At 41.0% G+C, this 20,844-nt stretch overlaps 1 protein-coding gene across 2 annotated transcripts in view; it reads right to left on the bottom strand.

Moving 5' to 3' along the window:
• znf407 (zinc finger protein 407) overlaps window positions 1–20,468 on the bottom strand; it is a 167,195-nt gene extending 146,727 nt beyond the window's left edge. For both annotated transcript variants that reach the window (XR_014876714.1, XM_085176530.1), the window contains exons 1-4: window positions 20,344–20,468; window positions 16,403–17,130; window positions 14,033–16,231; window positions 5,868–5,982 (exon numbers count right to left, since the gene is read on the bottom strand). Coding sequence is in view for 1 of the 2 variants with exons in the window: in XM_085176530.1 (XP_085032656.1) it covers window positions 5,868–5,982; window positions 14,033–16,231; window positions 16,403–17,063 (2,975 nt within the window). In the remaining variant the exon portion in view is untranslated. The remainder of the gene's footprint in view (window positions 1–5,867; window positions 5,983–14,032; window positions 16,232–16,402; window positions 17,131–20,343) is intronic.
• Window positions 20,469–20,844: the final 376 nt, after the last annotated feature.

The following is a 20,844-nucleotide window of genomic DNA, read 5'->3' as shown; positions in this document are numbered from 1 at the left end:
AGAGCGGGAGGGTGAAAATGCTGAATCCACGGCCTTTCTGTTAGATGATGGAGGAGAGGAGGAGGAGGTGGAGGAAGCTCATTAAGTGGCCAAGCCCCAATGTGGACAAAACATGCCAGGAGGAAATGCAACAATCTGCCATCTTGCATGCTCTGAGGGTTTTTTTTAACCAATTAAATATGAGAAATCTTATCTCTCGTGCTAATAGCAAATATGTGCTTTTCTGCTTTTTTTTTTTTTTTTTTTAAACACCTTAAGAGATCTTTATAGCAAAGTTTATACAGATGGGTCTTTAAAATTAAAAAAAAATCTCTGTTTATATGAGCAGACAAACAGATGTGGGGAGGGTAGAAGAACTGGGGAGGCAGAAAGCTAATAAAGTGGTCGGGATGATGAGCGCGGCGCTGACCAGCACACTCAAGTTTGACTGGCAGCATGGTCAAGGGTTCCAATCTGTCTTGGCCTCGCATTTGCATTTGTTAATTAAATGCCACAACAATATGATCTTTAACTATCAACAACTTCCCTGCCCCACCCCCGCTTTGGAAAGAAAGCAGCGGCAGGCGAATCGAAGCTAAAGTGAGGTGGACAGCCGAGGTGCAGCACGTCCCACTCGATCACAGAGTCAGAGCTGGGGTAAATTTTCCAGTCTGAAAGTTTAACAAGGAAGCGCTGGCAATCGATGTGAGTGAGCAGGAAGGAGAGGGTTTTTTTTTGTTTGTTTGTAAGAAAGAAAAAGCCCCAGGAACAATGTGCTGAGTTTAAACAAAACGCCAATAAACCTAATCCAAGAATTCTGTGCCCACATGGATGCCTGAGAGTCTGCAAGAGTAAAATAAACTGATACAACTACAGTAAGATAGATAGTTAAGAAAAACAGGACCCAAACTGAGTGTTGTGTTGACATGATAAACTGCGATTACACAACCACACAAAAGACCAAAAAAATATTTTAAAAAATCCTCCCCAAACAAACGTATTTGGTTAATCAAAAAAGTTGGCCCGTTGAGAAAGCAGAGCTTAATTGCGCTATAATCGCACTTTTTCTAGGTCACCCGAAACAAAACGGGTAATCACATTACACCTGAAACACAGTCATCCATTAGTAGCGTGCTTTGGATCCAGATTAAAGGACATATCGTGAAATGTGAAAAGTTTGGGAAGGGGGAGCAGGTTATGTGAATGTATGGCTCTGGCCTTAATGAGGGTGTGTCTGTGGGTTTCTTTGTGTTTGCTGCTCTTTAGTCAAGACGAGGGATGGCCCGGTGATCAGTCAGTACTGAAAGCACACACAGGGGCCGATTTGTCACCAGTGGCTGGCACTGGCAGCACATAGCTCCTCCATCTGCATGATTTGTGAAACCAGAGGCCGTATTTAGTAGTCCCATTTAAAGGCATATTGGAGAACCGTTCTGTACGTATATGTGTATGCTTTATCATGCGCATGCATGGGTGTGTGTGTATGTAAAGTCAGACACTTGGTCAAAGCGCAGCACATTTGCAGCACTTGGGAGAGAGGAGGGTTTTTCAGCTGGAGGGCTTGTGAAACATGAGACTTTCCTCTCATTAAAGGAGAAGCTGTGTTTAAACCAAAGCTTGTTTGCTCCTGCTGTAATATGTTTGCGAACATCAGCGGGAGCAAATAAACACATTTGCTCCGCTCAGCTTTAGAAGAACAACAACGGGGAAAAAACGTCGGCCTGTGACTGAACTAAACGGAACGGTTTATACAGAATCACACAGAGGGAGAAACTAATAACGCTGCATATGTCTTCATCTTAGCGAACGTGCAGCTGCAGAAGCTCGACAGGAACAAAGCCGGAAATCCCACAATTTATTGTATTCCCCGTCTGCATGTTAAACAGCTTAACACGTCCATCTGAACATGGCACGGCAATGAGGAGGTCTACCACGGGAATGAAAGGAGCTGAGCGCAACATATGGTCTACATGTAGGGGGTAGACGGTAGTGCAATAATAACTGTACTCTTGCACTACTGGGTATTTGTGGGCTGGTGGTTACCTACATAAACTTCCAATTAGGATTATTTGTACAGAAGAGAAAGCAAAATAAATGGATAGTTAAAAAGCAGCAATACAATTGTCTTTTAAGGACTGCGAAACACTGGAGTAAGTGGATTCACATGTTAAAGGGATGGTACGCACCAAAATGAAATATACGTGTTATTAATTTCTTTTTCAGCCTGTCCTGTATAATAGAAGCAAACGGCACTGGCCTGGTGGTGCTCAAAGTGCCAACAGGATACATTTGAACTCAGCTTTAATTGTTGCTTTCCAGAAATCAAGACCCAGCTACTCGCAAAAAAATAAATAAATCTGCAAACCTTGGTGTGAAAAGTTTAATGTAGAAACCATTTTTCTTTTTGCCAAACTACACCTGGCAACTATATCACAATGCAGAGGGATATAATAACATGATTAATAAATGGTCAACTGATAAGATATATAATTTTTGTTATTGTAAACTAAAATGTATAATTATAAAGTGATATTTAACAATCTTGACAAACCTGAGGTTATAACTAACAATATATTTAATAATAATATATAATATATATAATAATAATAACATTAATTAGAATTACTAACAATAATGAATACTTGATTAAAATTACTCACGTTAAATAATCATTACTATAGTATGATTTCTGTTCATATTATTTACACATACTGGTCATTTTATCAGGTACATCTGTTCAACTGTTCGTTTATGCCAGGGGTGTCCAAACTCCGGCCCGCGGGCCAGCTGCGGCCCGCGATCCATTTTTAATTGGCCCGCAAGTAATTTTATAAATAGAATCGAATATGGCCCGCACTTCAACTTTTGCTTGAGTGTATTGCACTTCTTAGTTTTAACACCAGGGGGAGCTACTGTCGATCGAGGCAGTTGCTCCACCAAAAAGGACAATCACAGAAGAAATTTAGCCCAAGTTAGTTACTAAACATGGCAGAACCAAAGAAGCGAAAGGTAGAAAGTGAATGCAGAAAATTTCAGACATGGTGGGAGAGTGAATATTTCTTCAAAGAATTCAAGGGGAAGTGTGTCTGTTTGATCTGCACTGAAATTATGGCAGTTATGAAAGAGTATAATGTACGACGTCATTATGAAACCAAACATCAGGCCTATGCATCCTACACTGGTGCTGAGCGAGAGCAGAAATTAAAGCAAAGGGTATCTCTCCTGCGGGGTCAGCAACAGTATTTTTTTCGTGCTCAAAAGGTCCAGGAAAAGGCTACAATAGCCAGCTATGAGGTCGCCCAACTCATCGCAAGACATGGCAAGCCTTTTTCAGATGGAGACCTCATAAAACACGGCCTCGTTAAAGTCACCGAAATAATGCGCCCGTCAACAACGTCAGCATGTCCAGAAATTCAGTTGTTGAAGACTTGTCAGCCAACATTAAACTGCAACTGTCTGATAAAGCTGTGCTTTTGATCTTTACTCCATCGCATGCGATGAGAGCACTGATGCCACAGACACCGCACAGCTGCTATTTTTTTGCGGGGAGTGGACGAGCACTTTAGGTGAGTAAAAAATATATTCCACAGTACCCGTGTGTTAATGTGCAGGTACATATGCTTCAAATATCAATAATGCGCATCAATTCTGTCACTACCCTGCTTTTGCACACCACTTTCTTATATGCGCTTTTCTTGTTAACACACAGAGTACACACCGCTGTGCACAGCGCACGTACACGCAAAGTCAGCTGATCTCATCTGATGCAGATTTGCTCCTTGATCAAGTGACATTTGTCTGGATTTTTGGCACGAGTGGCGATCAGCACCGCGGCTGGATGTCCCGATTTACATACCCAGCGCAGCTGATACTCACCAGAATAATTTACTAAAATTATATGCACTCCTGTTATTAAGTCCAGTTCAGTCTGTTAATGTTGATAACGGTTTCAAACGAACGTTAATAGGTGTGTTGCTAAGCCTAATCACTTAAATAACAAACTTGAAATGTGCCCGTCCCATTTCCCCTTTATTGTTTTTTTCTCTGTGCTGTAAATCTTCTGTCTAAGAAGAAATCTGAGGCTGCTGTTCTGAGAATGAGCTACCAAAGCTTTTTTCTGAATAAATCAATAAAGATCCATTTATGGAAAGCTGTGATGAAGGCAGTTTTGTCTTTAATTATATTCAACAATATAATATATTCGACCACTTGTAAGTGATTTTTCTAAGTTTAATACACTAAAGTTAAGGTTATATACCTAATTTTCTAGTAAGTGGCCCAGCCCCTCCTATATTTTTATGTATGTGGCCCTCAGTGAAAAAAGTTTGGACACCCCTGGTTTATGCCTTATCAGCAGCAAGTCAGTGCATTTAGGTTTATAGACATGGTCAAGACAGCCTGCTGTAACTGTGTCCTGAGTCTGAGGGCACCAAATGCTGCAGTTTAGTAGAAGTTGTTGCAACATAGAAAAACAATAATGGATTGCATTTATATAGCGCTTTTCTAGGCACCCAAAGTGCTTTACAATTCCACTATTTATTCACTCTCACGTTCACACAAAACGCATGTTTCTTTCATTTTCTGAAAAGACTTTGTGAACCAACTAAAAAAATACTGGCAACCACCAGTGCTGCCTTTCAAGAAGTGGCTTCTTTCTTGAGTAATCTATTTCACAAGATTTTCAGAAAACTTGACCTATGAGATTTGAACTCATCCAAGATTTAATTAGATGCAGTATGGTATCAATTTGAAGCTCCTACATCACTTTGTTCTCGAGTTATCACATTTACAAACCTAGGTGTCCAAGCTGCTTGCACAGCGGGATGATGACAATACCCCAAAAGCCTTTTACAGCCGAGGGGTCATAAAAACCAGAACAAAAAATAAATAAATCAGAGGAAGTTTTATTCTTTGTTGGTTTAGTAAAGTTTTTATGACATATGAGGCACTGATAGACAGTCTGGATGTTTATAAGACTGTGAGTGAATTGCTTTCAAAAGGTTGAGCTTGAGCCTTGAGCCAATATTTCTGGAATAAAAAGACATCGCTGCTCAGATTTCCAGGTGTTTTTTGTTGTGTTTTGTCTTTTGGTGTTGTATTTATTTCTTGTGACGCTCATAGGCCACTATGAGCGTCACATGAAATAAATACAAGAAAACTGCCTTTACCTTGTTTTGATTATTTTTGCACCGCTACAATTTTTTTGGAAATTGTGATTCCCTTTACATTGATCGGTTTACTTTCTTATTAAATAGCAGAATATGGATTTGGGTTTTCAAACAGAACATTAATGCATTAACAGCAAGGTTCTCAAAAGGCAAACTAATCACAATCTGTGGACGTGTGTGACAGATAAGTATAAAAAGCTGTCTGCATCACATTAGCAAATGAAGCAAACCAATGCCACGTCTCTTATTATGACCAGGCAGGGTTAAATGGGTTTGAATTATGAATTAGCCTGAGACAAATGCAATTTAAAGTGGGCTGTACAATAGATAATCAGCAGGCCACACTCAACAGGAAGAGCAAACCAAACGCTTGTCTCAATTTCGAGCTTCAACTTGAAAACTGCGGCAGCTTTTCAGCAAACTGTGAAATATCTCTATTAAAAATTTGCATCCAATCAAATGTGAGACAAGTGACTAAATCCGTTCTTATTGATTTGCAATTTAATCCTCAGGTGAGAGTCATTAGATGTAACACTAAAACAAACACATTCCCCGACTCGTAGATTTTCGTGTTATTGCTTGACTTTTTCTTGTAAATGTCCAGAGCTGTAAGGATTGGATCATCCTTCACTCCAAATTTGTGTGAGCAAAGCCGTTGTTTGACCTCCCTCGACTCTGCGAATTGTTACCCTTAAGAACGGCATACTCCGAGTAACTCACCCACATATGTCGCATTTGTACTCTCGCATGCCGAGATGTCTCTTCACGTGGTTCCTGGCGTCTCCCAGCTGAGCGGTTGCGAAGTTGCAGATCTTGCACATGAAGGGCTTAGACCCTGCAAAACACAGCACGGAGAAATCACATGCAACAATAATATTATGTTTGAAAGAAACTGCAATTTTAATAAAACACGACTGCATAAGCGCTGGGCAGAAATCTGATTTTACATTACGGATCATTTTTCAATGCCAGGCGTGGAGAACTGTTATTAGTTCTGTGCTAGGGCTTCAATCTACTTCACAGCTACGAAATGACTTCAGAATTATAGAAACAGATGCCCTTACTCCAGCCCCCATAAAAACTACAGTCACACTCCAAGTGCCAAGCAGCTCTTCTTTCACTCTCTATCTATCCTTGTCACTCTCCTTCATCTCTTACCTACTCTTCCTTTGCCTGTGGATGCGTAAATTGGATTCCAAAGGTCAGGGCGAATACGTAAATCAATTCTGTGTGCGCTCACTACCGCCCATTCCATCATTAAAGCGCTAATCACTCTGGCGGGCTTCGCAGGGAGGTTTCTCCCTAATTATTGTCATTAATAAGTCCTGAGGGCGGGGTAGCATTTGAGAGAGTGGCAAAGCTTCTTCCTGCTATTCATCATTTAAGAGCAGAGCGAGGGTGAGGGCCAATGCCTGTACTATCTCTGTGATGCACTCACATCTACCAGCTCAAAGAGAAGGAAAAAAAGAATGTTTGACATGCTACACTCATCTCAAATTTTAAATATAGAACACAAAAAAAATGCATATTACAAATGCAAGTTTACATTTCTTCAAAGATTCAAGCTATAATTAGTAAGTAACATAAATATTTTGTTCAACAGCGGCACGGCACAGTATGACACTCCAATATAAGTGGCAGCTTGGTGTAATATCCACGTATGCATCTTTGAGCAAACCCTCAGCCTCTCCCGGTGAATATCCCAAGACGTTGTACAATATTTATTCCAGGGGCAGCCGCTGATTTGATTAAGCACTTTGTGTAGATTACTAATTCGTTCATACACGGTTCACTTGCTGTGAGCTGGAAGTACGACACATTGAATTTTATGCCGGTAACGAAGATTGAAAGGCAAGCCTGTGCTAACAAGGCCCATAAACACAAGGGACGGGAGTGGGGGCGGGGGTGGGTCAACACATGGGCAAAGACAACCTCTTCATTTCACATGTCCCTGTAGTATAACACACACACACACACACATCACCACAGCATAAAAACAAGAGCAAATAAAGGCAGAAAACAAATATCTCTGTCCAAAACTCTACCCTTCACACCTTAATAAAGTGACACTTTCTCTCTCTCTCTCGCTCTCGCTCACACACACACACACACACACACACACACACACACACACACACACACACACACACACACACACACAAATTAATTAAAAGAAGAAGAAAAAAAGATTACAAAACAAACTCAGCAACACCCATAAAAAAGACAGATGCACACACTCACACCACACCCACCGTCACACCTACACCTACCTGCATCTAGATTCAGAGCCCCACCTCACACCTTTGCATGCGCTTGCAGACACACACATTATATTCATAAACAATAATCACCCGTGGACAAACAGAAGGGGAGACAATCATTCTTCCCCCTTCTCACTCACTCACTCACACACACACGCGCAGTCATATACAACCTAAAGTTGAGGTGTGAGAGAGAGAGAGAGAGAGAGAGAGAGAGAGAGAGAGAGAGAGAGAGAGAGAGAGAGAGAGGCGTGTGGGGAGCTGATTTGTCCAGATGGCTGGCTGAGTATGAAACATGGCAGAAAGGAGAGCGATGTAACGTCCCTCAGTTCTCACATCTTATCACATTAATACTCTACCACTCCACTTAAACAGCCTCCGTGAAACTGAAATTGACCATCAATGCAGTGTCATGTTAAATTAATATTGCCATCCACATAGGGGCGATGTGGCTCCTGCACATCCCAGATGAGACAGGGAATGACTAATTAATTTCCTGAGAGGAGAGAGGAACCTCTTGCAATGTTTCACTACGTGCACACACACACACACGTCTTGCACATGATGCACACCCCTGTCACAGCCTTGGCTTTAACTTTCATGTTTAGAGGAAAAGAATAATAGCTGATAATTTCATACAAATAAACACATTTTGCTTCCACTTCCACTATTCTGCAGTTTCAATACTGCGGTTTCATCTGTGAACAGTCTTGCAGGTGTTCAGTCAAAGTTTATTTTAATCGGTTGCCTTGTTTTTACTTGTTTTAGCCTGCAAAAATAGATTTACTCTGCATTACAGTGGGTGCATTGGAACATGGTTAATGCGGTGCCACAAGTCACATGAATATTAAACATGATTCTTTAGAGGAAGATTTTCACCTGTTCCTGTCAGCACAAAGTGTGAAACACATACTTTAACAGAATGCAAGAGGGGGAGGATAGGAAGAGAAAAGCACCACGCATAAAAGTCTGATGGCAACTGTGAACACACAAAAAAACAAAAACCCTTTAAAATATGTGGCTTTATTAAAAGAAGCGCTATAGGAGTTCAGCATTATACTCCAGAAAGTTCAGAAACAGACACCGGACACATTAAAGACAAACTGAAACACTGAAGCAACACAGTCGAAAGATTCTGCCTCTTAATATGGCCCAGGATCCAAAATGACATTTAATTTCCCATCATGCAACTCCATACCACCATTCTTTAGACACCCAGTGCGTAACGCTGCCACTATATCCCCCACTTTCTATTAAAAGGACTCAAGCCTGTAAGTCAAAAGAAACCTCATGACATTATCAGACATATACAGTGGGGCAAAAAAGTATTTAGTCAGCCACCGATTGTGCAAGTTCCCCCACTTAAAATGATGACAGAGGTCAGTAATTTGCACCAGAGGTACACTTCAACTGTGAGAGACAGAATGTGAAAAAAAAATCCATGAATTCACATGGTAGGATTTGTAAAGAATTTATTCGTAAATCAGGGTGGAAAATAAGTATTTGGTCAGTAACAAAAATACAACTCAATACTTTGTAACATAACCTTTGTTGGCAATAACAGAGGTCAACGTTTACTATAGGTCTTTACCAGGTTTGCACACACAGTAGCTGGTATTTTGGCCCATTCCTCCATGCAGATCTTCTCAAGAGCAGTGATGTTTTGGGGCTGTCGCCGAGCAACACGGACTTTCAACTCCCGCCACAGATTTTCTATGGGGTTGAGGTCTGGAGACTGGCTAGGCCACTCCAGGACTTTCAAATGCTTCTTACGGAGCCACTCCTTTGTTGCCCGGGCGGTGTGTTTTGGATCATTGTCATGTTGGAAGACCCAGCCTCGTTTCATCTTTCAAGTTCTCACTGATGGAAGGAGGTTTTGGCTCAAAATCTCACGATACTTGGCCCCATTCATTCTGTCCTTAACACGGATCAGTCGTCCTGTCCCCTTGGCAGAAAAACAGCCCCATAGCATGATGTTTCCACCCCCATGCTTCACAGTAGGTATGGTGTTCTTGGGATGCAACTCAGTATTCTTCTTCCTCCAAACACGACGAGTTAAGTTTATACCAAAAAGTTCTACTTTGGTTTCATCTGACCACATGACATTCTCCCAATCCTCTGCTGTATCATCCATGTGCTCTCTGGCAAACTTCAGACGGGCCTGGACATGCACTGGCTTCAGCAGCGGAACACGTCTGGCACTGCGGGATTTGATTCCCTGCCGTTGTAGTGTGTTACTGATGGTGACCTTTGTTACTTTGGTCCCAGCTCTCTGCAGGTCATTCACCAGGTCCCCCCGTGTGGTTCTGGGATCTTTGCTCACCGTTCTCATGATCATTTTGACCCCACGGGATGAGATCTTGCGTGGAGCCCCAGATCGAGGGAGATTATCAGTGGTCTTGTATGTCTTCCATTTTCTGATGATTGCTCCCACAGTTGATTTTTTCACACCAAGCTGCTTGCCTATTGTAGATTCACTCTTCCCAGTCTGGTGCAGGTCTACAATTCTTTTCCTGGTGTCCTTCGAAAGCTCTTTGGTCTTGGCCATGGCGGAGTTTGGAGTCTGACTGGTTGAGGCTGTGGACAGGTGTCTTTTATACAGATGATGAGGTCAAACAGGTGCCATTCATACAGGTAACGAGTGGGGGACAGAAAAGCTTCTTACAGAAGACGTTACAGGTCTGTGAGAGCCAGGGATTTTCCTTGTTTGAGGTGACCAAATACTTATTTTCCACCCTGATTACGAATAAATTCTTTACAAATCCTACCATGTGAATTCATGGATTTTTTTTTTCACATTCTGTCTCTCACAGTTGAAGTGTACCTCTGGTCCAAATTACTGACTCATCATTTTAAGTGGGGGAACTTGCACAATCGGTGGCTGACTAAATACTTTTTTGCCCCACTGTATACTTAAACTTCACACTTAATAAACTCAGCTTAATGGGAAAAAACACACACATGCTAATAATTTATCAGTCTCATGACTGGTTATAGACAAAAAACACTCTTTTCTACCAAGTATAACATTTCCAAAAATCAAGTAAGCATTTAGGGTAAAAGTGAACTGGGATTTCCTCCTAAACAAAATGTAAAACCATGTTCCACGAATAACCAAGAAGGCAAAAATAAACAAAAAGAAGATAAAGAACATTTCTGTTCTGCCTTACTGATTTTATTTTCACAAATCAACTACCTTCCATTATAAGTCTGAAATATCCTATAAGATAACTTCAGACTAAAACTCCTGCAGAGGCCTCCTTTTCTGTCTGAACAACTCCAGTTCGCTTCCTTCACTCTACCCTTTCAAGCAAAAAGTTTAGAGTCATCATAAACGTCTTTTCTTCATAATCACCGCCGTTCCCATTTGTGTTTCTATAGTGCTAAAATGTTGTCTTTCTCCCTCTGGATTTAAGGTCTATAGAGCAGCATATGGTAGCACCTCAAGGGTGGATGGTGATGGTGTGTAGAGGTATGAATAAGCATCTCCCCCCCCCCCCCCGAACCCTAAAGTGAAAGGTGGGTCCTGCAGCACGACGCATTGGCATGGAAAATGAGCAATTAAATCCAAAGCTGTAAATACTTCAGTGTTGCATTGGTCCGCTCTCTGCTTTTGTCCAGCTTTCAACTTTTTATTTGCCAAAATTCAATTCGCTGATTAGTTTAATGCTGATAAATCAGCATCTCATCTATTCTGATAAATCAGCATCTAATTTTTTATCCTTAAAAAAAAACTTCTCTTTGGGACCTTTTTTTTTGTTTGTTCTTTTTGTGTTGCATGGAGTGGTTTAATGTTGAGGGGTTCGCTTAAGAAATAAACATGCCATGGTTCAATTCTCGGATGAGACACGTATTCCGTCAGGAAGGGAGCCCAAATCGACCGTGAGAATCTACACGCTGTAGCAACCTCTCGACAATAATGGAGCAGTCAAAAGCAGCCTTTATGTAACCTTTCTGGGTATTCTTGGCTACCAAAACAGGCTAGAAATAAAATACACACTGTGATGATTAGAAATTACAAGAGTCAATTGCTTTTTAATTTCTTCTACACATGCTAAAAGACAAAAATCATCTGTAAGGATTTAAAGACCCTAGAAATGTTTGTATCAAAAGCCAGTATGGGTTAAACCATCACTAAAGTGTTTAAACTTAAAACTATACAGCAGACCATTGGAGCACCTATCATTTTAATTCCTGGCTATTGCTACAAACACAAATTACATCCTGCATACTAGCAAGAGTGGATAACATGTGTTATCATTGCTTTAAGGCTCGGTCTGAGGTCAGACAGCTCACTCCAGTGAAAAAGTGACCAATTTACCTCAAAATGCAAATTCTAGCTGCGCCCTCGTTGGCAAAATGCGAGCATGTGTATGCGATTCCTTAAAGGGACAAATTGACAAATCTGTGTGCAGCCTCCCACTGCCGTCTCCTGATTTCTCTGATTAATCAAGTGAATAAAAACTAGGTCTTAATTAAAAGGATCTGGACATGCTCCCAGCTCAGAAACTGGCAGACCCCCACCGTGCTGCTCCACAGTCGGCCCCACAAACAAACTCCCAGAATAAATGACCAGCACATAAAAAGGTGAATAATTCACTGTAATGAGGGAACTTAGCAATAACAACAACTGACATATGTCGTCAAAATGAAGTGAAATGGGTGCTTTCTGGAAACAAGACAGCATTGAGGAAAGTGGAGATGCAGTCTCATAAACAAGAAAACAACTCTACTGAATAAAAATAGGTAAACCTAAATAAAAAAAAAACAATAATAAAAATGAAGTAGTGATCATTTGAAACCCTGGAATGTGCCCTTGACTCGAAGCCTCGAGTTGGGACCTCAGTGTCAAAGCTTTCATTTTCTTAAGTAACACTACGTAAGTGCCCTCAAAACTCAAGAATTATGACAGAGGGTGGAATTATGAATACGTATAGACTAACCATTAATAAGAAGAAAGTGGAAGCTCAACATTAATCATCAAGATTTTAACCTCTAATTCTTACAGCTTTAAGCAGTTTGGTCTAAGCTGTGAAAAATATGACTTTGGCACACAAGGTGACTGGCAGAAAGGATGTTTTCTTGTCTGTAAAATTCCAGTACTGCAGTTTCACTAATTGAACAGTATTTACTATACAATCGTTTTAGCCTACATTATGAAGTATGTACTTAGATAAGACATACTGGAAGTATCACATCTGTGTTTACTACGAAAGCAGTACGTAGCAAAACTACAATCCCCACACAAACCATCCACTGTCACAGGATATCAAACCATCCTGTTTTTACCTTTTCTTCAACACACATTTACATACACACACACAGAAACACAAGGGCACAATCATACACACACATGGTAAGCACAGAGCATGGACTTCAATTAAAGTCCCATTAAAGTTTCGGCTGAAAGGGGGATGGACCATAGGAGGCAGAGAGGGGCATTTATTGATGGCGCCCTCACATCTCGTTCCTGCATTAAGTTGATTTTAAAAGCAATTAATACACATGGTCAGGGAAAAGTAATGGAGAGCCCCATGTTCTTAACCTGCCGGACATTTCCCAGCCGAAGTCCTGACCAACGCAGGCCTGCTTTGCATTATAAATGACAAGATAAATCTTAATGGATTGAGGATAATCAGCTAGCCATGAAGGCTGACATATACACACATTCACCAGGCATACGAGCGCACAAACATGGACGTACAGACACGAGGGAAATTAAAGGCTTTGAATACGTCTGCATTGATTATTTTAAATTATTAGCCCACCTCTCTTTGGACCTCCAATGCTTTTAGCCTAAGCTTTAACACATTTACAGAGACTTATTGACTATAATTACAACTGAGTCCTAGTAATGGACACATCAATTATGAGTCGCACATGTCTCTGACCAAGCGTTGCTCAGGGAATCCCAATCTGGGGTCCATTAGCGTCTCTCCTGCTGGTCTGAAGCTCAATCAGTCTTTACCTTCACCTCTACTGAAACAGCTATTACCTGGCTGAAGTAGATAGTAGCTCTAACATTAGCATGAACTGCCAAAAGAAGAGGCGCCCAATACTTTGGGACCTAAAACAAAGGCCTAATAGCTGAGGAGCTACACAAATGACAGCTTTTCTTTCCTTTTGCAATTTCTGGACTGAATCTGATAATAACCACCAAGCCAATCTGTATCACTTATAGAAGGTTTAGTCATTTGTGTAACAACTGGGAAGTGCAATTGTTAATAAAGTGTATGTGAATATATGATACATTTTCACTTTTTTAAATCACAAGCAGCTTTCTAAGCGGAAATAAATGGATAAATTGCAATTCCAAGCACTTAAAATATGCATTACCAAGTTAATAATTTCAATATTTGCAGTAAAGATGAGGTTTACAAAGGATATACAAAGGATTATGAGCACCTTCCTAAAACTATGTTGTCATGTAATGTTTTAGCAAACTGCAGGTGCCTCATTAATGTGCCCTTGTTTTTAATAGCGCAAGTAAAAAAGAAGAATCATAGCTGTGGCTTGCTTTTACACAGAAAAACAAACATACTGCATTGATGCATATTCACTGTGTGGGAACAAGGTCCAAAAAAAGGGGGAGAAGGAACAGTTCAAGAAAGCAAGCGTACGTACCGGTGTGAGTGCGAATGTGTGCCAGGAAGGCCATAGAGTTGCTGCTCTTGCACACCTTGCCACAGTATTTGCACACGTTGCCCTGGTTCTCCTCCCGTTCGCGGTTGATCTGCTCTGTGTCCTCCAGCACGTACTTGTTGACCTCCCTCAGGAGCTCCTCGTGTTTCTCCTTGATGTGATAAAACAGATCCTGCTCTGATTCAAATCGATCCGTGCACTTGACACACTTGAAGCTTGCGCCCCCTTCGGGCAGCTCCTCCACACTGTTCTGCTCGTTGCGAAGGTGGGCAGCGCTGGTCAGGTGCTGGTGCAGGTTGCTCTCGGTGTAGAAGGACTTGCCGCAGACCAAACAGTGGAAATGCCTCTCCTTGGAAGGATGCTTCATCGAGATGTGGACGTTGAGGCCGCTGATGCCGTCCGCCATGAATCCGCAGTCCTCGCAGCGTATGCGAGAGTTGCTTCCTTTGGTTTCCTCCCTCACCTTTGCTTCCTTGGGTTTGAGCTTCTTGACGTATGCGGAGCTGGGAGACACTAAGCCAGAGGTCACTGGTGATCCTCCAGTCAAACATATCATGGTGGCTTCACCTTCCAGAGACAGACCTTCCTGTGCAGCCTGCTCCTGCTCAGCTAGGAACTTCACAGATACAATACAGGCATCAAAGGGAAGGGCTTTGGACATTTGTGTGTCTCTAGTCATAACGTCTACCTTTAAATGTTCATCTTCTGCTTGTTTCCCCTCTTGTTCCTGGCTCTCTGGCTGTGCCAACTCAGAGACTGAAAGCTGACATTCTTCATCCTGCTGGGCTTCAGAATCTGCTGTTAGCTCAGTCGCTTCAATGGTCATCTCTGGTTCACCACAAGCAGGAGATGTAATTGCATTTGCTTGCTTCTCATCTCCACCTACAAGCACATCATTAACCAGCTCTGTGGTGACACCGGGTGCAGGTGTATTCTGGCCTTCCATAGATTGACCGTCTATGGGACAGGATTCAGACACTTCTGCGGGACTCACAGATTCAGATTCAGGGTTAGAATTTGCTGCAGGAAGCTCCATAATATCGTTCAGCTTTAGAGGGAGTGCTAAGGCTCTTTGTCCTTCGCTCCCTTTTTGTTCCAGATATTTCTGACTTTTCTGCTTGTGTTTCTCTGTGCTTGCATGGCGGGACATTTCCCTGCTTGTTACAGCATAGTAACTGCACGCTAAACAGACATACTCAAAATCTCTGGTGTGTTTTCTCTTGACGTGAAGATGGAGGGACGGAATAGATTGAGCAACAAAATCACAGAGGCTGCAGGCATTGACAGAGTCGTATTTACTTTTTTTCTGGTTTGCCTCTGGCTGAGTTTGCTCGTCTCCACCGTGTTCTTTGGAAGCTGTGTCATCAGATTCTTCCTCTGTGCCGGTGGTCTCTACGGTGTTATTTGGCTCCTTGGTTTCCTGAATTGATGTACTTATGTGATTTGTGATTGGGTTCTTACTTGTGCATTCTTGTGCACGTCTAACATGCTTCTTTGTTAAACAGTGACGATCCATGTCTCCTTTGGTCACACAGCTGTAGTTGCACAGAGTGCAGCTGTAGCCATAATCTTTGCTGTGTTTACGGCGAACATGAACACTGAGGTTGGTGGCGTTGGACACCACCAGGCCACAGTATCCACATGTGGTTGTGGAGCCTTGCTTTGGTCTTCCTCTTTTCTTACTGGGAGGTCCCAGCTCTAACTCTTCCTCCTCAGCTAACACGGCTTTGGCAGCCTCAGCTGCCTCGTCAGTTTCCTGTTCTCCTCCTGTCAACGTATCTACCCCTTCTCCCCCGAGCATCTGAGCTACGTCATCTATAACAGCACCATCTCCAGCACCATCTCTGCTTACCCTGTCGACATATACTTCAGATTTTGAGCTCTTGCTTTCTTTCTCCTGCTGCTGCATGTGGCTATCTGAGGACAGGTGAGAATCCATCCACTCAGATGTGGCAGAAAGAAAGTTGCACAATTTGCAACGGTACCAGTCCTGGTCAAGGTGTTTGACACGAGCATGGTTCTCCAGCAGCGTAGCTGTGCTGACCCTAAAATCACAGTTTGCACACTTCAGCTGGAACCTGCTGAGGGTGCGTTTGGGTGTCACTCGTGTTGAAGTAGCCTTCATGCTACTGCCAGGATCCACAGCCTCCTCCCTGTCATCTATGCTTTCATCAGCATCAACTGAAAGACAGTTCAGAGATACAATTGTTAAATAAAAATTTAAAAAAAGAAAAGAAAAAAAGACAGGCACATTTTTTATTCTACTACCTATTACAAATATTATATTAAGCCAATGCTTAATTCACATGTAATGCTAAAGGCTTAGAACTGTGGAGAACAGGATATACTCACATGTATACGGGGTGTCTTTGGTGTGGTATCTCTGGATGTGAACATCTAGAGGAGCCTTGTCCCTAAACTCTTGCCCACAGTAGTTGCAGGAATGAATAATCTTGGGTTTTGGGATTCGCTTGCTCACTCTTCTCTCTTGTGCAGGGATTGTTCCTTCTTGCTCTACCTGCTGTTTGTCTAATACACTTTGCTTTTCAGTTACATCCTTCATGTTTGTGCCATTGTCACTTGCGACTGATCTCAGTTCATCACGATCAGAATCTTGTTCCTGTTTAACCTCAGCGCCACTCTCTGCCTCCATGTCTGCCTCCTGCTGGATTCCAGCAGGACTCACATTAGAGATATTTGCACTTTTCTCCAAAGGTTGTGCAGCTTTGTCAGACATCTTTCCGTGCTTTCGTGCAAAGTGGATCTTCAGTGATCTCGGGCATTTGGCTGAGAAGCCACAAACTGTGCAGAGGTTGTCGCCGTCTTTAGGTGCAGAATTCGGACTTGCTCTCTCAGTGACTTCTTCATCTGCTTCATCGAGCTCAGCAGCACTGGGCGAGTCTCCTGCAGTTTCCTTCATTTCCACATCCTCTGTATGCACTTGCCCACTGATGTCATTTTCAGCCACTTTCTCCTCAATGGCTTCCTCTCCTGATATCACTGTTTCATCCATATCATATCCTGCTATGATTACACACAACAGTGAAGCTGATTGCTATCATCAGAGCTGGGTCAGAATCCTGAAAGGGGGGAAGATGGAAGACAAAATGTTAGACATCTTTATTTGTCTGAAATACACTTTAGTGTATGCTATAAAAAAAGAAAGAAAAGAAAATAGTAAAAAGTTAAGTTCAGCGAGACAAACTAACAGCTAACAACAAGCTTCTGAAAAGTATTCCTTCTGCAGCATTCTCGGACCAAGCACAAGTAAATGTTGCCATCTAGTGTTTCCAAACAGACATTGTTAGTCACAGACATCCAGCATGAAAATTGGCTGCTGCTTATTTAAGTTCTGCTGGAATTCAAACCTTTTGTGTGATAAATGTACTAAAAATGTTCAATGGCCAACACAGATCAGTGGACTGCAAATCAAGTATTGTTCCTCGAACTTTATTTACTTGACATGTCTGTATTTGCAGTGTATTTCATTTGCTTTTGTTACCCCATTTACTCCAATATTGTATCCTCTTTAAATAATTGGATTATTTTTGATTGAACTTCTGTACATACAAGTTAGACAGACTACAATGACATGTTTCGTTTTGGATTTTAAAATGAAAAAACTGTTTAGTGTCAGTTAGTTTCCACAGTGGATTTTATTTTTTCAGTTTAGTTTGGAGGGCATGTGTCTGAGGCAATATTTAGGAAAATTAGTACAGGTATTGTAATAAAAACACAGAATGAATTAACATCTTTAACAACTCATCAGGCAAGTAGTAATAAAATATTTCACCAAACTAACAATTACCAAAACTAAGGATATTTCATTTTCTTTCATTTTAGTGTTCAAAGTTCACAAAATCATTTCAATTATTTTTTCAAAATCTAGTTTTTATCTTTATTTTATTTAACTAAAACATTTTTCACGTGTACTTTTAGTTTAGTTAGTTAACTATAATAAACCTCTCCCCGTCAGTTCTTTGGCAAACAAGTTGGACTTCATCTGACCAAAAAGGTTTCTGTCAATACTAATCATTAAACATTTCAATCTCCCCCTTTTTTGTGTAATTTTATTTGTAAATAATGTATCTCAGGTTCAGTGGCTAACCAACACTCTCAAATCCTTTCCTATCTTTGTGTTTTTCCACAGTCTACTTTCTCACTCATATAGCCAATGAATTAAAATGTGCAGCTTTTTCATTAGACCCACAAACAAATTGAGGACATATCATATTCACAGGAACTATATAAAAATAAAGTAGTCACTATCCGGTCCTGTGGAAAAACTAAGTACCCCCTATGATCCACCTTTAGCAGCAATAACTTAAAGTAAAGATTTTCTGTGTGACTTTATCAGGCTCTCACATCACTGTAGAGAAATTTCAATTCACTGAGGTTTTTGCAGGGCTTATTTAATGCACTGCTTTATTAACGTCCCACCACAGCGTTTCCATAAGGCTGAGGTGTTGACTTTGGCTCATTGCAACACTTTTATTCTTTTCTTATTCAGCCATTCTCTCGTAGATTTCCTGCTGTGCTTGGGATCATGGTACTGTTGCATGACACAGTTTGAGCCCAGCTTTAGCTTGATCTAGTCTGACTATGGGGTGAATTTTCTAGGACATCCACTCCTTGGCATTGCTTTACCACACAGCTAAAGGCCCCAGACCAAAAAACTTTTCAAAGGTGCTAACACTTGCTAATGATCAGTTAATTAAGTGCATTTAATTAGTGACACCTAACAGCTGCTCACCTTCTTAATTCCTATGAAAGCAGTAAGGGTGTGCTTAGTTTTAAATATTCACAATGCAGTCTACTTTCATTAATTCCATTGTAATTATGTTATATTGAAGTTTAAATTTAGCACTTTTGTGCTCATAACTTTTCTTTGATAGCTCACCTTCACCCTGGATTCCCTGGATAGGGAATGTCCATCCATGGATTCACCATGGATGGACATTCCCTACACAGCAGCCCTGAGAGCTCAACACGTCACAACTTTAATTACATGAAAATTTAGAAAACAATTTTACTAATTTAACAGCACAGACACTGCAAATTTTGAAAGTACCGAAATGTGCTGCAAATATAAAAACATAATCAAATAAATACATAATCAAATATACAGGCAAAAAAAAAAACTACAAAGAGGCTACAACGTTATTAAATTCGACCATGCATTAAAATAAAATTTTAAGAATCACAGTAATCAAATATTGACAGTAATCAATCAAATATTTTTCTGTGGAAAGAATTATAATGCACAGAAATTATTATTCCATGTATTTGTGGGTGAGCTGATGGGAGAATCTCACTTTCTTCATGTGTAACAACGGTAATTGTGAGTGTGTAATACAATTACAGTTTAATACCCTTACATGTTGTTTTAAGGGGCCATAACACAGACCTCAGGGGTTTGGACCCAATCATATTTAAATATGCAGGACATCCAGTCAGACTTTTAAAGTATCCAACTTTGAGAATATCCTAGGGTGTGCTCACTACCACCAACTACCGTTTATTTTGGTAACATACGATTACAGGATTAACTGAAGTATCACCATGTAAAGACTGTCCATATAAAGGCTCGCAAACAGTGAGTTCACTATAACAGCAAAATTCTATCGGTGTTGTGTCTGTAGCTAATGAAGGCGGACAGCGGTCCGTCTCCTGAACAAGTTCGTTACTACCTTCAGTGCACAACTCCGCTTGAATGCTCACTTAAAAAAACAACAACAAAATAAAAAACTGCCAATTTTATATGTGTCGATATATAAGCAGTTTAACGACTGGGCGTCAGTGCTAGCTTGGAAGTACTGGTAAAGTTAGCCACAAATGTTTTATACAACATGATAAAAACTGCAGCGAAGAGAGAGACAGCCAGTGCCACAGTCCTACATGTTCCTTTGCCGCTCATTTCATCGCTTGAATGATTCACACTCTTAAACACTAGAAGACTGAAACATTACAGTCCCACTTCTTAATACCGCTGCTAACTTGCTAGCAACATGTTCTCCAACGGTCTTCTGATATACGCACAACGCATCCAATTAAACGTCAACATCGGCAGAAACATCCAATCGGAACGGAGATAAGGCGGGTCTACGCAGGTCCTAGGCTTGGAAAACGACGGCAGCACAGAGGCCCAAAAAGGAGGCTAACGTCGACCTCGGAAACGGTCTACTATGCTGCAGAAACAGTACTTTATAACACTCAAGAGAGTACGCAATCGTTTAAAAAAAGCCAATACGAGTACATAGATGTCTGTACAGTGAAATACTAGTTGAACTTACCTCTTGTTATATGCTTATTTCCACTGTCCGCGCTTTTTGATGCTAGACACAAATGGCGTACCGTAGCGTGAGCCATGCGTCACAGAAGACGGCCTTCCTGCCCGCGGCTTCTTGTTTTTTTTTCTACATCAGCTGATTTCATCACATGATGCATTCTGGTTCTGTGGGAAAGCGGAAAACGGCGTAACAGTACTGAAATGCGTGACATTTGAAGGCTTAGTTAGTCGTTGGAAAGCCGTCGGTAAACATATGTTACTAATTGTTCTTACTAATTAACACCAAAAATGTAAAACTATTGAATATGCTGTAGAACGCCATAAGTTAGTACGTGATGCATGCAAAGTCACCATTTACAGAAAACCAATATAATCAGAAATTCAATACACCATGCATGGCTAAAATTATTATAATTTTTTATGTATGTATTTATTCAGTTTGGTTTTGTTTGTTTGTTTTTTTTACTTGAGAATAAATTCTGTAGTTTTCTGGTAGACTACTCTT

Source organism: Neolamprologus multifasciatus, chromosome 11 (assembly GCF_963576455.1).
Source record: "Neolamprologus multifasciatus chromosome 11, fNeoMul1.2, whole genome shotgun sequence".
In the NCBI taxonomy this organism is placed as follows: Eukaryota; Metazoa; Chordata; class Actinopteri; order Cichliformes; family Cichlidae; genus Neolamprologus; species Neolamprologus multifasciatus.
This window is presented reverse-complemented; position numbering and strand designations above follow the sequence as displayed.